General features: G+C 35.9%; 3 protein-coding genes and 1 pseudogene across 7 annotated transcripts; 2 read left to right on the top strand and 2 right to left on the bottom strand.

Annotated features, from left to right (window-relative positions):
• Positions 1-202: 202 nt before the first annotated feature.
• Positions 203-3026, top strand: LUXB (transcription factor LUXb). Of its 4 annotated transcripts, none has more exons than XR_417058.4 (3): positions 206-1549; positions 2494-2669; positions 2841-3026. XR_417058.4 is itself a non-coding variant. In XM_006592121.4 (2 exons), exon 1 carries the CDS (start codon positions 620-622, stop codon positions 1538-1540), a length of 921 nt encoding a protein of 306 aa, XP_006592184.1. In that variant the 5' UTR covers positions 203-619; the 3' UTR covers positions 1541-1549; positions 2841-3026. The 4 variants fall into 4 exon arrangements, 2 of the variants coding, with proteins under 2 accessions (XP_006592184.1, XP_003539607.1); XR_417057.4 differs by having other exon boundaries at positions 2494-2755; XM_006592121.4 differs by lacking the exon at positions 2494-2669 and having other exon boundaries at positions 203-1549.
• A 1065-nt stretch (positions 3027-4091) lies between these two features.
• LOC100810761 (pentatricopeptide repeat-containing protein At5g59600-like) lies at positions 4092-5934 on the bottom strand (annotated as a pseudogene).
• A 3983-nt stretch (positions 5935-9917) lies between these two features.
• Positions 9918-11923, top strand: LOC102661276 (proteoglycan 4). Its single transcript, XM_041007525.1, has 3 exons — positions 9918-10002; positions 10458-10757; positions 10856-11923. The coding sequence occupies exons 1-3, from the start codon at positions 9918-9920 to the stop codon at positions 11863-11865; spliced, it is 1395 nt and encodes a 464-aa protein (XP_040863459.1). The 3' UTR covers positions 11866-11923.
• Positions 11924-12604: 681 nt separating this feature from the next.
• On the bottom strand, positions 12605-16857 carry LOC100809316 (D-xylose-proton symporter-like 3, chloroplastic). Of its 2 annotated transcripts, none has more exons than XM_014764529.3 (15): positions 16399-16857; positions 16195-16295; positions 15916-15994; positions 15754-15813; positions 15590-15656; positions 15375-15499; positions 15196-15297; positions 14740-15117; positions 14561-14608; positions 14404-14466; positions 14236-14316; positions 14043-14141; positions 13617-13754; positions 13319-13496; positions 12605-12786 (listed from the first exon to the last, which is right to left on the bottom strand). In XM_014764529.3, exons 1-14 carry the CDS (start codon positions 16603-16605, stop codon positions 13362-13364), a joined length of 1683 nt encoding a protein of 560 aa, XP_014620015.1. In that variant the 5' UTR covers positions 16606-16857; the 3' UTR covers positions 12605-12786; positions 13319-13361. The 2 variants fall into 2 exon arrangements, with proteins under 2 accessions (XP_014620015.1, XP_003539594.1); XM_003539546.5 differs by lacking the exon at positions 12605-12786 and adding an exon at positions 12821-13199.
• Positions 16858-17284: the final 427 nt, after the last annotated feature.

Below are 17284 nucleotides of genomic sequence, written 5' to 3'. Positions count from 1 at the left end.
AGTATATGAATCATTGGTCCCAGTGGCACTTGGGCAAGGCGGAGGCACGTGTGTTTCGTTTCATATTAAGCGAGCGAGCGAGGTGGTAAAAAAACATTAAATCCCGAAAGTACAAATAATAAAGAAAAGAAGAAAGATAGAGATATTTAGAGGATAAAAAAATATCTGGCTAAGTCGGCCACGTAGGCACCACCCCAACACCCATCTGGAATAAGATATTGCACTTTTTCTCTCCTTTTCACAATTTCCCCTAATTTAGAAAGAAAAAAGAATTAGCAGCATTATTTCATTCATCTTTCTTTACTCACTTTCCTTGTCGCAACCACACACCCACCGCTGAATCTCCCGAAATATCTTCAAAACACAAGAAATTCAATTTGTGCTTTCTTTTCCTTCTCTTCTTTCTATCTATCCAAATCCAATTCCACGCTCCTTAATTTATTTATTTTTTTTCTCTTCGGATCCAAATTCAATACCATAACCGTTTCAGTTTCAGTTTCAGTTTCACATATATATCCCTGTCTCTGTTTGGGTTAGGGACATAGAAGAGTGTGTGAGAGACGGTTATATATATATATATATATATATATTTTTTTTTTTTACGGTTACAACTAACTGAATGGGGGAAGAGGTGAAGACGAGCGAGTACGACGAAGAGCGCGTGATGGAGTGGGAGATGGGTCTCCCAACCGCCAACGATCTCACGCCTCTCTCCCAGCCGCTGATCCCGCCGGAGCTCGCTTCGGCCTTCAGCATCTCGCCGGAGCCCCACCGCACCCTCCTCGAGGTCAACCGCGCCTCGCGCAACACGCTCTCCACAATCCGCGGCGGCGGTAGCGTGCACCAGGCCTTCTCATCCAACAACAACAACAACCACCACTACGACGGCGACGGAGACGGCGGCGACGAGGAGGAGTACGACGACGCCGATCGCGATGGCTCGGGGTCGGATTCCCGGAAGCAGCGGAAGATCGACTGCGGCGTGGCGGAGGAGGCGGACTCGGCGGTGCGGACAGAGACCTCGGCGGAGCGAACGGCGGTGAAGCGGCCGCGGCTGGTGTGGACCCCGCAGCTTCACAAGAGGTTCGTGGACGTGGTGGCGCACCTCGGGATCAAGAACGCGGTGCCGAAGACGATTATGCAATTGATGAACGTGGAAGGGTTGACCCGCGAGAATGTCGCGAGCCATCTCCAGAAGTATCGTCTCTACCTGAAACGGATGCAGGGCCTTTCGAACGAGGGCCCTTCTTCTTCGGATCAGTTATTCGCTTCCACAGCTGTGCCTCAGAGTTTGCATGACTCTGCTCCTCCCAGTGCCCATAGCAATGGCCATGGTCATCTCCCTGTTCCCATGATGTCCATGCCATATCCCCCTCCCATGATGTCCATGCCATACCCCCCTCCCATGATGTCCGGCATGCCCCATGCCCATGGCCACATGGGCATCCCCATGCCTAATTCCTCCGCCACCTCAGCTTACCATCCTTATAACATGTTGCATCAAAGGGATTGGCCTCACCTTGCTCCTAATGATAAATGAACCTCCAAGGTCAGCCATCACCATCATATGGAAAGTCAATTGTTTGAAATTTGAATTGAATACAATGTTATAGAAGGTGCTATATGTTTAAATTGGTTCACTTGAGAGAGAATTGAATGCTTTGTTTTCTGTATGGCTTGTTGATTACTTGATTATGTTAGAAGTAGGATGAGCAATAAGCATGTTGCTGTTAATGATAAATGAACCTAAGGTCAGCAGCAATCACTATCCTATGCAAGGTTAATCAATTAGTGGTTTGAATGCTCTGTTGAAGAACATGTTATTTGTTTTAATTGCATTTGGCAGGAGATCGAATTGAATAGCATTTTCTATGTGGCTTGTTCATTGTGTTAGAACTAGGAGTAATAAGCACATTTGTTTGCTCTGTCGAGGTACTGATTGTTTATGACATCATCTTTATAGCAAATGATTGATGATTGATTGGTGGTTCGCTTGGTAGAGAAATTATTACATGGTTAAAAATACTGTTTGCTCGGACAATCTGCACGTATGACAGATAACCAATTATTAACTCTTTTTTTCGAAAATTGAAAAGTTCGGTTATGTATGTGTGTCACAAGAGAAATTTAGCTGAGACTATGAACACGTGGTCTTGGATCATGTATTAATTTCTCTTCTATGTGATTCACAAGTTATCCATCTGTCTGTGATGCAGTGGAATGATGAAATAGCTTTATGTTGTTCGAAGTGATTTTTGAGGGTAGTAATATTTGCTGTTTAATGTGGAAAATGTATTTCATTGGATCTTCCTGTGATACTTTCTTTTTCCTTTAGGAGGTTAGATATTTGTATCTTCTTTTGAATTCATATTGTCATTTGATTGCCTAGATTCTTAGACATTCTTGGACATTGTTGGTGGTTGATTGTGTTTTTAATACCACTAAATTTACTTTTATGGCTGTGAAAAGATAGTAATGTGTTTTCTTTTGTAGATTCAAAGGCTTGATTATTGGTGGTGTGTAATTCACACCCTGTAATTCACATTGATGATTACCTTGTAATTCACACAAATGGATTATTGAGGAAGTATATGAACAATACTATATGGAGCTAGATTACAATCTGAATCAGTAGTGTGTAACCCTGTGGGAGATTTACAAACATATTGGTACACATCTCTAATTCCTGTCACCTAATTGTATGACGAGAATTCTGGCTTATTTCTTCTGGTCTGCCTAGACAGCTGATTCTAAAGTTAATTCTTAACTAGTTCTCTGATTCATAAATTATAGATTCTATTATATTGTGTAATCCTGAATGTGTTAACTCTCTTTTTCAGAACCATTGAATAAAAGAAAGACCGAACAACAGACAGGAAACATTTATTGGTTGCTCTGGCATTAAATGTTTTTCTTTATCTTATACCTCTTGATCATTATTTCCTTTGAAAGAGATGTTCAATTTTTTTGAATTGGGTGCTGTAGGTTATCATGTTAAAGAAATGTTACACTGGGAGTTTAACCCATAACGCGATTCACGCGTCTCCTTTTACCTGTAGAATTTCAACTTGACTTGCTGACTTTTTGGTGGTAATGAACAAACGTCAACCATCCTATGGTTTAATCGATTTAAAGAGTCTGCCCTCTTACGATCGAGAAAGGCAAAAATCTATTTTGAGCGAAATAAATAGGAGTTTGGGGAAGATCGATATTCTAAAGTTTTTTACTTCTTGGGCAACTTATCATTATACTATTGAACCCGTTCATCTTAAGAAGTGGATAAGGCTTGTTTAAGTTTGTAAATTCTCTAATTTGCTTTGCGAATTTAATTTCTTAAGGAAATGTTAAAAAGTAGCTAAAAGATTCAAATCACAAGGGGATCTAGTTGGAGGTCAATTAAAGGAAACATGAATGGATTAAAAGAAATGGCACCCTATGCCAACATCCCCCTTTAAATAAATAAAAAAGAATAATGGCGGTCTTGGAGTCATTCACAAAGGCGCAAATGCCTCTAGTGGATTAGGTTTCTTGGAGAAAATATAAAGTTTTAGGTTCTCCTAGCAATGCTTTAAATATAAAAAATGGATCACAAGTCGTTTTCGCCTGAAAACAAAACTTGGTGAAGAATGAAGCAAATTATTCGTTATATGTTTTCAAGAACAAAACTTGCTCCCGTCCTGCTTCACTCCTTTGCAAGTTTGTGATATGCAATTGAAGAACTTGTGCCATGTGTTGCGGGGTTTGTTTGAAAAGAAGTGGGGGTAAAATATTTTTTAATCACTTTTTTAAGTATTTAAATATACAAAATTACCTAAATAGGGTAGAGTTATTAAATAAACAGTAAATTTCACATTATTAGAGTTTCGCAAGTATTCTATATAATTAACATTTTGTTCCTAATGAGGAGGGGAATGAAATGAGATGAGATAAAATTAAATGAAATAGAATAAAGTTGCCATTGTCATATTTGGATTTTTACAATATAATAGAAAAAATGACTACCTCCATTCATACTACCCAAACTGGAGAAAAAGAAAAACTAAATGAAATGGAATTCTTTTCCATCACATCATATTTTAAACAATCCAAAGTATCATCCAATTTCATTTCATTTCATTTATTTTAATTCTTTTTTTTTTCAACCAAAATATTGCCTAAGGGATGGAATGGAGTGGAATGACGCTTCCATTTCATCCAACACCTTTTTCTTTACCTCCAATTCGAAAGCTATGTATGGAGCTATCTATTCCATTATAAAATATATTAATCTAGACAATGGAATGGTACTATTCCTCTCCTTTATCTTCCTTCTCATCTCATCCCCTTCTACTCTATTGAATATCTAAAAAGGATGCAGACATATATCGATAAGATATTGTTGATGTCCAATGGTGCATCTTATGGATCTGTTGTCTCATGAGGAGCACAAAACGATACATCCAAAATTATCCTGTAGGTGTGCCATTCTCTTCATGAAGAAGCAAAACCTATGGCCTCTACCAACGTATAATGTTATAAATTTTCTATCCAACTCAAACCTTGATGTTTTCTGAGTTTTCCCTTCTTTATCCTTTTCTTGACCCTCTCAAACTTTCCCCGTTTCCCAGCATCAGAATATAGGCTGGAGAGCAGAAGACGGTTTGCAACACTCTCGGGCTCTAATTCCATTAGATGCATAGCAGCCACTTCCGCAAGCTCCACATGCCCATGATTTCTACAAGCAGCCAGTTATGCACCCCACACAAATAAATCAGGTTCAATATAGGCATTGTCTTGATCATGCAATAAGCTTCGTCGAGTTTCCCTGCTCGACCAAGAAGATCTACCATGCACGCCTAATGCTCTAGCGGTGGTTCAATACTGTATTTTTCTTGCATAATCTTGAATAGCTTCTGCCCAAGTTCAATATCTCCAACATGACTGCATGCAGTGAGTGCTGCTGTGAAAGTTAAATGATCCAGCTTGGCTGCCCTTTCCTTTTCCATCTGATTGAAGAGTTCAATAGCTTCCTCGCAATACCCGTGATTCACAAAACCAAAAATGATAGAGTTCCACGTAACGTACGGTGTTCTTCTCTGGCATCCTACTAAACAAATTCCTCGCTTCAGAAATAAACCCACATTTTGCATACAAGTCAACCAGAGCACTCCTTCCATATATATCTCCCTCAACCCCGGTCACCAAAGCATAGCCATGAATCTATCTACGAACCCTAACTCTTGCTGCAGTAGCACAAGCAGGCAAAAGGGTGCTTATAGTAGCCGAAGTTGGGCAGCACCCATGACTCAACATTTGCTTAAACGTATCAAATGCTTCCTTATTACGAAATTTCTGCGCAAAACCAGACATAACAGAAGTTCATGATACAACATCAGGCTCCACTCCATCTGCAATCATCAACCTAAAAATCTCAAACACCATTCCTTGGTCACCCTTCTGCAAAAACCCAGATATCAAAGAGTTCCAAGTTACCACATTTGGCTTCAAACCCATCAACTTCATAGTTTCCACCAAACCCAGTGCCTCATTTGCAGCACCCTATTGAACATACCTAGCAACAACAGCATTTAGAGTTACAGTGTCTTTCACAGTCATCCCATCAAACACCTTGCGCGCATCCTCAACTTTCTCACACTTGGAGTACATAACAATCAAAGAACTGGACACAAACGAATCAAATTCGAACGAACACTTCAAAATGAAGCCGTGTATTTTCTCTCCGGTGATTCGATCCCCGACGTGGCCGCGAGTTTTGAGGAAGCTGGGGATGACGAATACGTAGTTGGGCGTAAGCCCTTGAACGGATTGCATCTCAGAGAACACGGCGAGAGCGTGATCGTAGAAGCCGCAGCGAGCGCAGGAGCCAATGAGATCGATCCAGCGGCGAACATTTGTGGTGGGAATTTTGTCGAAAAGTTTCCGCGCGTGGGAATTTAAATGGTTTTATTTTAATCTCTTATGTTTTTAAATGATTTTTTTTGTTACTTAATTTGGTTTGAGTTTCATACTTTAAATTTACAAAATTATACATTCTTAAATTACTCTTTGTGTGATAATATGTTGTTAAATTCTTTAAGTGTTTTTTTGCTTTTTATTTTTCGCTTTTCCCTCACTCTTCCTTTCAAATTCTTCATTAATGGGTTTTTTTCTCTCTCTCACCACATTCAATTAGAGTTCGATTTGATGGGCACGAATATTTGTGCTGAGAGTTTTTCCTAGACTGATAGATCCCATCATGGATCAACAAAATTTATGATTTAATTTCTTCAAGATTTCTTTAAATTTTATTTCTGACGAACTCATTCTTTATTATTTAGTTTTTACCATTAAGCAAACATCATGTACATTTTCATCCTACAAATAATTTAAGGTTATGTCTTTTCGACATTTGCAGGACTTGAGTAATAAAAATGAAAATTTCCTTAAAGTTATGATCCTTTTTCTTTAGTAAAAAAATCATAGTCAACATAAAAATTTTATGCACAATAAAAAAAGAAGTTATTACTTTTTCATTCTTATCTATGAAGTATGAGCCACTTAAAAGCAATAGGATCCTGAGTAGGGGTGGAAATGAGTCGAGCAGTTTGGTAAGGGTCTTTGGTTTGGCCTATCTAAGGCTCGGCTTGTTTACTACGAAGACCAAGTTCAAGCTTTTTAAAAAGTCTTTTTCGATAAAAAGGTCAAGCCCAAGCTATAAAAAAAGTTTGTTAAGTTTGACAAGTCGACCTGTTTAACTAACAATAATAATAATAATAATAATTTTTTTATCAAATCTTATCTTATCCAAATTTTATTCCATCTAGATTTTATTTCGTCCAGATTTTATTTTATCCAATCTTATCTTATTTTGTACAAATTGTATTTTATTTCGTTTATGGGCTTGGACTTAAAATAGATTTTTAAACTGTGGGGCTGAGGACCTAATCCATACATTTTTTTAATATTATGCTCTTTTTATTTTCTTTTGATATACTTTATGCTTTAACGACTTGAATTCAATATGATTTTGTTTATCAATTATTTTTGGATTTGTACATTACTTATACGAAATTTTATAAGTTTCTTTTTTTAGTTAGTATTTCACTAGGTCTTAAAATAATTAATTAATCAAAGATATCTTTAAACAAGCTTTTAAATAGGCTCGTGGTCAAGCCAGGCTTTTATGTAAGCCGAGTCGAACCTTTAAAAAAAAGTCTATGACAGTTAATGAGTCAAGCTCAAGCCTTACGCCTTACGCATTCAACTCAAGCCGAACTCAAGCCTAGTAAAGCTTGGCTCATTTCCACCCCTAATCCTGAGGGAGGTAGCCAATGGCCCTAATCCTTCTCCCTTGATATTTCTTATGTATATGCATATGTATTTTTAAGTTGGTTAATTTAAAAATATGTAAAATTAATTTTATATGATATAAAATAATGATGGTTAAGGTTAGATAGTGTAAAATTGTGAAAAATAATTTTGTTTGTTGTAATTGTGACAACTAAAAAAAAAAAAAGAGGCAATCTTTGCCTCTGTAATTTTTTAAAAATAAAAATAATAATAATGGATAGTTTTTAGGATAATGGGATGTGGATTGGTGGAAGAGAGAAGTTATAGGGATAGAAAAAGATTGTTATAAGGGTAAAATAGGAAGATAAATAAGGACACCAAAACATTTTATTCCTTTTATATATATATAGTTATTGGTGATTAAGGTGATAACTAATTAAATTATATAAAATTAATTATGTATTTGTTATTATTAGATAACAGTTAAAATTATTATTATTTAAAATTAAAATTAATTTTAATTTTATGTGTAAAAATAGTAAATATTGTTAAAAAATATATTGTTTATTAAAAGTTAAACATTTAAAAAATTAAAAAGGAAGGGAAAAAAAACACCTCCCTTTAATAAACTTCTAGACCCGTCCTTGCTTAAAAGTCATTTCGATGGAATTTGATTTTCTTATTTATAAGAATTGCATGCATGTAATATCTATTGAGTCATGTAATTTTGACAAATGTAGACATGGGACAAACATTATCCACGGATTGTCCAGCTTCACATTACTAGCATTGTTTCCATGGATATAAATTCATTCAATCTTCTTGATTTTTTTTTACAGATCCAATATTATTGATTAAATGGTCATGCAGTGATTTTTTTTATTACGAGTTTGTTTCAATTATGGTGGAACACTCATCCCAAGTGTGAACTAAAAAGTTTGTTGTCGTGAATAAAATTTTTATCCAATTTTTTCTTTTCTTTTTCTTTCTTTTTTCTTCTTGGATAAGCAAGATATATAGTGCTTCCAATTAAATAGGTGGGCTCTCGCAAAAAAATGTGTATTGCTCTAGATAAGGTCTTAGTGTAAATTTGTATATTTTTTGTGCCTTTGAAAAACTCTACAAAACTCTTTAATTGGAAAAAAAATGTATTTTAAGTTTTCTTCTTTTTCTATTTTTCATGATAGCATCTTTTATTACCTTGGTGCCAAAGAGTAAGCATGAAGAGTAATTCATACTTATAATTAAACTCTTTCTCTTTTTTTTTTATTCTAAATTATCTTTTGATATAAATGAAAAGAAAAAAAAAATTAACCTTGAAAATAATATTGTATGTCTTGAGTGCTTTTATAAAACTCAATCTTCAAAACAAAGGGACAAACCTCAAAATAACATTTTAATAATGATTTATTTAAGAACAAATCCATTTTATTGTTAAAATATTGTATCAAATGTTACCACATCAACTTTTTTTACTATCTTCATCTCTTAAAAATTAAAATATGTTTGTATAATAATATTATGACATATCTCTTCTCGCTCCCTAGCTCTAATTTAAACATTTAGAATATCAATCAATTAAAAGTTTGGGGTTTTGGGTACTTTACATTGTTTGATTGCAAAGTAACAGACACTTTCGGTTAACATATGTCATAATAATTAATTGTTTTGTCTCAAATTCAACCATAAAATGTTAATAATTTATTAAACATCAGGTAAAATTAATCGTGATAAAATTCTTGGAATAAAGTTTAATTCTCTAATTATGCATTAACGTGAATATATCAAATTTAATATTTTAAATTGGTGGGTTCCTTCAGAATATGTACGACGTATGCATAATGTACCACTTGATTTGATTTATAAATAATATTTTGTGGCTTTTTAAAATTTGAATGTAATCAAAGCACACGAGAGAGATAATATATAATAAAATAGTACAATATCTTACTCAACGTCTTAAATGCTTGCAATATCATGTTCAAATAAATTCTTGTAGACTATAAAAAAATTTATAAAAAAAAAGGTGAGTGAAGAAGTAAAGAGAAAAACAAACATGACATAGAACAAATGATAAAAAGTTGTGTTTGATTAACGTTGTCAGAGAAAAACAAACATGACATAGAAGTAAAAGGATATGCCAGTAAATTTGATGTTATTTTATTTGTGTTGTTGACTGCCCATAAAAAAAATCCACATCAATCTTTATTTATGTACATATACAATTCTTATTGATATATGTTAGGAGTTGGTTTGTTTTTTCCTTAAAAGAATTTGAAATATTTGACTGATATGATATGCACTGTTGAGTTTCTTGATGTATCCACCTCAAAGTGGAAGAGGTTAACAGTTTTTCTCGTCCTGGCCTCGTCAAATTACTATTTTGGGGATGTGCTTATTGGTGAATTGTGATGTTTAATAGCAAGAAAAAATTTTAGTGTACACGTGTAGAAGAGGAGTCCATAGGGGGAACTCTAAGGTGTGGATTGGGGCCATTGATCATTGCGTAATGCAAGAATCCCGGAATGATCAATCGCATGAGCACGGTTCATTTTGTGTTAAATTTCTGCCTCTAATTGTCCACGGAAAGAACAAATATAAAAAGCAGAATTATTCCAATGTTGAGACAAATTACGAACAAAGAAAAAATGATTCAACTCAAACGCCCTCAGAGACATGTTGAAACTCCAACAACTCCCCCTACCATCCAAACCATGGAACAACTCCTCCGAGGTAATCCTTTGCTATCATGCTTCTTAATTGGCAAAGCCTAATTAAAGTTATGATATTAGTTACTAAGAAAAACGCACAATCAACCATGTACGTGTTGACATTATTTCCTTTAAAACTAAATTAGAATTCATGTTACATTGTCATTCAATATCAGAATGTTATCTATAGCTATTAATAAGGGTGATCCTTGATTTAGTCTCTATATCTTAACATATCAGTCCCTCAATTAATTCTGAAAACTAATACTTTACTATATTCAGTTAATCAGTTACAGCATCTCACATTAGTTATTTCCATTTCACCTCCATCCTTTCTCTTCTTGATATATATGATAAATTTATTAATTTTTATAATTTCTTATTAACTAATAATATAATAATCCTTTTAAAATGAAGTATTTTCTTTATTATGGTTTTGATTTGAATATCAAAGCCATAGAAAAATCATATTCTGAGTTTTGGTAAGTTCAGCTGAAGAATCCTCCAAGTCTAAGCGGTCACCAACCTTCTCCTCCTCCTCCTCCTCCTCCTCCAACTCTTTTTCTCCATCTTCCCCTTTCTTCCAAAGGTTGAGGCACCATGACTCAGAAGAAGACCATGGCCAGAATCAGAAGAAATCAGTTCTCACCAAGGTGAAGGAGAAGGCCAAGAAACTTCGACACAGCCTCAGCAAGAGGAGACACGAGGACGGGAGCCCCACTAGTCCCTCATCCGGTGATGGAGTAGAAGAAGATGCTGAATACCTCGGAGCTCCTAGTAATAAACATCATCACACAACACCTCATTCATTAATTATCTCAAACATTTGCCTTTTGTTTCTCATGCTTAACAATTGTTTGTCTCAAAAATTTCAGTGTACAAATCGGAGAAGTCACCTCAAGGATACGAAGCAAATGCAAGGCAGCATTCAAGTCCAAGAGGAAATCCAGTATTCCCAGAGAAGCATGTGTTATCAAGCAGTGACAAACACGTGGTGGAACTAGATCATCAAGAAAAGACACTAAGCCGCTCCATATCTAAGAAAACAGCAACACAACCTGCAACAACAATCTCTTCTCCAAATGCTACCACTGCCACTACTTTTAATACTCATACAAATACTAATGCTCTTTTTGGTCCAAACAAGACAATGACTGAAACCGTAGCAAAGAAACCCACACCAGTTCATGTTCAAAAACCAGATGCAGCTCATATAACCTCCAAAATTCAAGACCGTACTGTGTCCAAACCCACAGAGCATCATGATCACCCTTCACCATTAACGGTTAAGACAGCTCGCAACACTTCTTTGTCCTATGCTGCTCCATGCACTCCCCCTGCAAAGTTACCCTCCGTTGTTGCTTCAAGCACTCTGGAAACTACACCGGCTTCAGTGACACCAGCTCCTTCGTCTGCTCCAGCATTTAGTGGGAAGAACACAAGTCCCACCGCGAAAATATGGGACAAGGGTGTGTCAATGAAAGAGTATTTGCTGAACAAATTGGAGCCAGGGGAAGATGAGAAGGCGCTGTCTCAGGTGATATCTGAAGCAATGAGTCCTAGGAGAACTCCCGGTGATGCAGGCGTGATGGAGAAAGTGAAAGAAGTTGTAACTTCTTTGCTCCGAACTGAGGAACCAACAAAATATGCAGACATGACTACTACCGCTACTGCTACCAGTACTACTACTCCTACTCGCATATCGCGTCAAAGCCCGGTATCTACCAACGCTTCCCGCATTTCATCTCAAATGTCAGCATCTACCAGTGCTTCTCGTCCTTCATCTGAAATGCCAGCATCTACCAGCGGTTCTCGTTCTTCATCTCAAATCCCAGAATTTTTCAACGCTCAACAAGGTAGCAATGTACCAATAACAGTTCATTAATTATTATCTCCTCTTCATGCAATGTCATAATATTATATGTCTATCTGATAGCATTTGTATTGATCTCATCTGTCTAAAAATGCAGACTTTGCAGTGGGTGAGGAAGAAAACCATGGCCGAATTCTTCAGACAAATTGAAAGCTTCCATAACGTGTTTCCTACGTTTGTGTTAAACCTTTTTATGAATGTACTGTACCCGACAATTAGACTGGAAAGATAATTTCCGTATGTTTGTAAAATTAAAATTGTGTTGTATATTTGTATTACATTACATATTATACACATTGAGTTTTTTTTTGTTGCCATGGAATATTCTTAAGCTATGAGCATGAATAAGACACGTATTCTCTTTTTTCATACTCACCATTGTAAGCAGTTGCCTAGGATTTTGTATAGTTAAAAGTTGAATATGCTTAGATCAAATTGCCATACTCGATTTGTTGTTTTAGCTTGTGAATTTAGTGACGACTCAAGCAACATGAAGGGGCTACTTTCTAATCTACGTTTGGATTTAATTTGCTAGGTATCCTTATATAATCACACGGGCAAACTTATATTCAAATACAATGGATTAAAACTCCCACTAACCTTGTCATTATTTTTGTTTTCCGGCTAACAAAACCAAAAACACCATGCTTAATAGCATGTTGCCAATTTTACATATCACGCAGCAGAAAGCCTTGTCGTAATTTCAAATGGAGGACTGATGTAATCTTTCAGAGAACCTATAGCTACTTCAAGCATAAATGGCAATTCATATGAAAATATAAAGTGAAATGTTAAATGCACATTAAAATTCCCCCCAGTTTTTATATTTTCTCACGTGAAAGGATCTCTGTACCAAATAATAATAAAGTAAGCAATGTGATGGTTGGTAAAAAAAAGTTTTCGTGTTGGAGCAAGTCAGCATCAAAACAGCAGCTGCATTACACAAGCAAATCAAGAACTAAGAAGCAAAGCCGAACAAGCACTACTTATTTTTCAACATAATCCCCAATTAATTGGTTAAATTTGACCTCCAATATTAGAGGAAATACAAGTTCGCCATCAGAAGATTAGGAATTAATGAACAATTTTCTCGGTCAATGCATAAACTCCCCAAAAGCCATGCTATGCTATCTTCAATCTTGAGAATAAAATTAGTCACAAATGTCTGCTCATGTTTACCACTGATAAATACTGCTAGCAAAGCACAAAGAGGGGTGCCATACTAACATGTAGCACATTAGCACTGTGGACTGTGGTAAACTGGTAATATATGTCTTCAAAAGATTGGTGCCCAGCTATAAGTCCTCCATTAGCATGGTAGCCCTCGTTGCAATTCATCATGAATACTAAAACCATGATTTGAGTATCTTGGTTACAGGTTAAAAATTCCAATGTTTATAGAGCAAACGTAACCATAACTATCAAATTCCACACAGGAGATATATACACAAGGTGGCATACTCACCAAAATATACAGCATTCACATCAAAAGGTGCGAGATTAAGTTGTCACTTCAAGATTTTGGATTCTATATCTTCTAAACTCATGCCTTTTGTCTCTGGAACAGAAAAGATAATGAACAAAAGTGATAGAGTAGCAATAGCCCCAAAAAGGAGAAAAAGATTTTCAGCTCCTAGAAACTCCTGCAGCAGAAGTCAGCACAGATTATTAACTCCAAGAGCAGTCACCAGTCAGACAAAGTTTAAAATGACAATTTATCTTGAACAAAAACTAAATACAAAAGAAAGTAAAGAAGCTAAAACCTTTAGCGGGGAGAATGCAAAGGTAACAACAGCATTTGAAGCGAAGTTGGTAAGAACAGCCAGACTAATCCCCTTGCCTCTAGTGCGAAGTGGGAAGACCTCTGATACCATTAGCCAACTTATTGGCCCAAATGATATCTGCAACACAAATGCAATTTGACATAAATCTACCACAGTAATTCAATCAATCCTTGCATTGATATCATGAACAGTAACATTAAATCAGAATTTTTTATTTGATGCAAGGTTCTCCATTTTCTGGAAGCAGAGAGGTCTATATATGACTTCATGTCAACCTATATTACAGTATCCAAATTTAATATCTAAAATTAATTAAACACTACTGTAGAAGAAGTCCATCCCCGGGTTGAATATGATAATGAAAGAAGCAGGGCCAATGACCAAACCTGACCAAAAGACATTTACCTGGTAGCAACCAACATAAAGAAGTAAAGCTCCAACAGCAACAAGTGGAAAACCTCCAAGAAATTTATAATAAGCAGAAAGGAGAACTAGAGAAAGGGCCTACAGCAATCAAAGAAAACCAAATAACCATTTGCATATGACAAGTTGCAGCATAGTAAGAATCTGTTAGTTTAAATTGTGATGGAATTCCTACAATGCCACTGACACCTCCAATCAGCAGAGGTCTTCTCCCCAAATCATCAACTTTTAGGACAGCAATCCAAGTCATTAGTAACTACAAGCTCATCAATCACAAAAAAATTATCATCAGTGTCACAAAATGATCTCTCTTCCTTGGAAGGACAAGTTTAAATAGGTATACCTTGAATAGGCCAATAACAACTGAAACTTTTGTAGCATCAGATGCAGCAGAAAATCCAGCACTCTAGATATAAATGACAGAATATATATGATGTAAGCAAGATGGAAAAGAACAAATTTCAGTCACTAAGGTAGAGATGAATATAAGGATTTGGTACCTGAAGAATTGGGCCTGCATAATACAGAACACTTGGTTGACCTGTTATCTATTTTAATAATGAGACTAATCAGACAAAAAGCAGAAAAAATTCTCCATATTCCTTCAGTTTAACATGAATAAAGTGGAAATATACAAAGCATAATTATGAACAGACTCATTGCCCCAAAGTTGACCTACCTGTTGAAATAGGACTAGCCCCCCACCAATTATGAAAGCTTTCAGATTGGGACCCTGAAACACCTCTAAGAAATTCCCCTCGGATTCCTGGTCTGCATAGACAGATTTCAATGAGACAAGGGTCTCTTCTATTTGCTTCTCAGATTCTTTGTCACCAGGTGGTCGGCCCCTTAATTTGCTCAGGGAAGCAATTGCCTGTTCCTTCAAATCTTGAAAAGAACCTTTTCCTTGCACTGCTCTGAGAAGCAACCACCGTGGAGAATTGGGGAGAGTCCACATTCCAAGCCCCATTAATACAGCAACTGGAGCACTAAATCCGTACATGAACCGCCATCCTCCAACTGTCTCAATCAGAAAGCTTCCCACAAAATAACCAAGCTGCATAACATAAAAGGTCAGTCCCCACATCAGTAAATTCTTTAGTTGGTAAAAGACACATAAAAGACAATGCAATACCAGAATCCCAAGGACAATGAAGAGTTCTTTTAATGATACTAATGTCCCACGGATTTGTGATGGGCAAGTCTCCGCAATATATAAAGGAGCCCCATGCATGGCCTGTAATTCAATTCACTTGTAAGATGGTGCAAGAATCATCCACATTGCATAAAATGTTACTGGTCAAAGTAGCCTACCAAACCTATACCAAGTCCATAAATCAGCCTTCCTGCTAAGAGAACACCAAGTTCTGGTGCATAGGCAGTAATCACACCACCAAACAAATACAACAGTGCTGCAGTAATGAGTTGTTTCTTCCTCCCTAGTGTTTTAACCAACTTAATAGATTTAATAAAAAAACAATCTAAAGAAGCTTCAGTTTCTACATAATATAAGTAATCAAAACACTTACCAAGGAAATCAGCTATCGCAAATGCAACAAGCGAGCCAAGAAGAGCCCCGTATAGGGAACCACTAACCTATGTTTCATGTCAGCAGTTAGATTCTAATGTGCTGATGACAATAAATTTTCCATGAAATTGCATTAAGTTTTCAACTATGATTCCGAAGTCATACCACTAGTCCAAGCTGAATGGCAGAAAGATTGAACCATGATATACCGCTAAGCTCAGGTGACTGTGAATTCAAATCAACAAAATTAAAAATTAATATTTTGTTACTGCACTAACAAAAGAAACAGAACAAAATGCAACTAAAAGACATTAAAAAAAAATTTACCTGCAGTGAGATTGTAGCGCCAGAGGTGGCACCAATATCATAACCAAATAACAAGCCACCCAATGCGGGGAATAGAAACCTAAATTTTGAAATAACATACTGATTAATTGGAACAGAAAACAAGCAGAAGATTATTATACATTCTAAAATTAGCAATGGTTGATCATTATACTTTGATGCTTTTCTCTTCCACGCATTCATAATAAAGTAACAAAATTTTCACTTTTCCCTCCAAAAACATTACTCTTCTCATATGAAGGAACAGTGACAGAAACGTACGGAAGAACTACAGAAGACCAGGAAAATTCCTCTTGGTATGTAGCGTCAGAAACAATCGACTCAGAGCTTTCCCCATCAGAATACTCTTTCTGTACACCAACCTGCCCATATGATTATTTAGCCAAATTAGACAACAACAAAAAAAAAGCATCAAACTTTGATGAGTTTTTATTTTTTTTTTTTGGGGGGGGGGGGGGGCCTCACGTGGAATCTGCGCTTCGGAGCAGAGTGAGATTGGAGAAGCGGATATGTGACACGTGTGAGCGCCAAATGGTCGTTAATGGAAGAAACGAGGCGTGGACTGTTGCGAGGAGAGGAGAGCAGAGATTTTGGCCTCTTTATCCGTCGATGGTGCAGTGGGTTGAAGTTGAACAGAGGGAGTCTGAAGTTGAAGAGAGAAGTTGATGCCATGCTAGGCAGCGAGAACAAAGAAACGGTGTATGAATATGGACTATGAACTATGAACTGTGAATTGTGAGTGGAATCAGGAATGTGGAATCATCGTAGCTTTGTTATCTGTTTGTAAATGTTGAAAAGTAATGATCCCCTTTCCTTGTGTGATGTATGGAGCACGATCAGATTACCCAAGATATTTGTCAACTGTAATTATTGAATTTGGAAGGTTGTGTTCTAAATTGACGAAGAAATTCAAGAAAACAGACATGTCTACAATTATTACGTGGTCAGTTGCAGTGTATAATGTAGTAATTTTCTGGGATGGGTACAACTACTTTCATCTTTAAAAACAACATTGGATAAATATTTGTTTTTTATATATAATTAAATTTTATAATAAATAAATACTTTTAAATATGTAAAATTCTATTATAATTGAAATTATATTTTTAGATTTGATTATAGGAATAATTTTATTAATTAGCAAAAAATTATATGAATAATTTAAATTATGATATAAGATTATTTTTAAGTATTGATAATTATTCAAATTTAATTTACAAATAAATAAAAAAGTAGGTTGAATGGGCTAAGTAACTGAGAAGATGAGAAGATTAGTAAATGGTAGGGGGATATGATTGAAAGATAAATTTTTTTGTTAATTATGAAAGTGATACCTCACAGAATAAAAGAA

The sequence above is a fragment of the Glycine max genome, chromosome 12 (assembly GCF_000004515.6).
Source record: "Glycine max cultivar Williams 82 chromosome 12, Glycine_max_v4.0, whole genome shotgun sequence".
NCBI classification, from domain to species: Eukaryota; Viridiplantae; Streptophyta; class Magnoliopsida; order Fabales; family Fabaceae; genus Glycine; species Glycine max.
Note: the sequence above shows the minus strand (reverse complement) of the source record. Positions and strands in the feature narration are given on the sequence as shown.

What these genes read in the sequence shown, in the direction of transcription:
- LOC100809316 (XM_014764529.3), bottom strand. Translation starts at nt 16,605, where the DNA reads ATGGCATCAACTTCTCTCTTCAACTTCAGACTCCCTCTGTTCAACTTC. An exon ending in TCATTGTCCTTGGGATTCTG is followed by an intron (nt 15,118 to 15,195) that starts GTATTGCATTGT and finishes TATGTTATGCAG; the next exon opens with CTTGGTTATTTTGTGGGAAG. An exon ending in TTGCATTCTCCCCGCTAAAG is followed by an intron (nt 13,497 to 13,616) that starts GTTTTAGCTTCT and finishes CTTCTGCTGCAG; the next exon opens with GAGTTTCTAGGAGCTGAAAA.
- LOC102661276 (XM_041007525.1), top strand. Translation starts at nt 9,918, where the DNA reads ATGATTCAACTCAAACGCCCTCAGAGACATGTTGAAACTCCAACAACT. An exon ending in CATGGAACAACTCCTCCGAG is followed by an intron (nt 10,003 to 10,457) that starts GTAATCCTTTGC and finishes TCATATTCTGAG; the next exon opens with TTTTGGTAAGTTCAGCTGAA. An exon ending in TGAATACCTCGGAGCTCCTA is followed by an intron (nt 10,758 to 10,855) that starts GTAATAAACATC and finishes CAAAAATTTCAG; the next exon opens with TGTACAAATCGGAGAAGTCA.
- LUXB (XM_006592121.4), top strand. Translation starts at nt 620, where the DNA reads ATGGGGGAAGAGGTGAAGACGAGCGAGTACGACGAAGAGCGCGTGATG.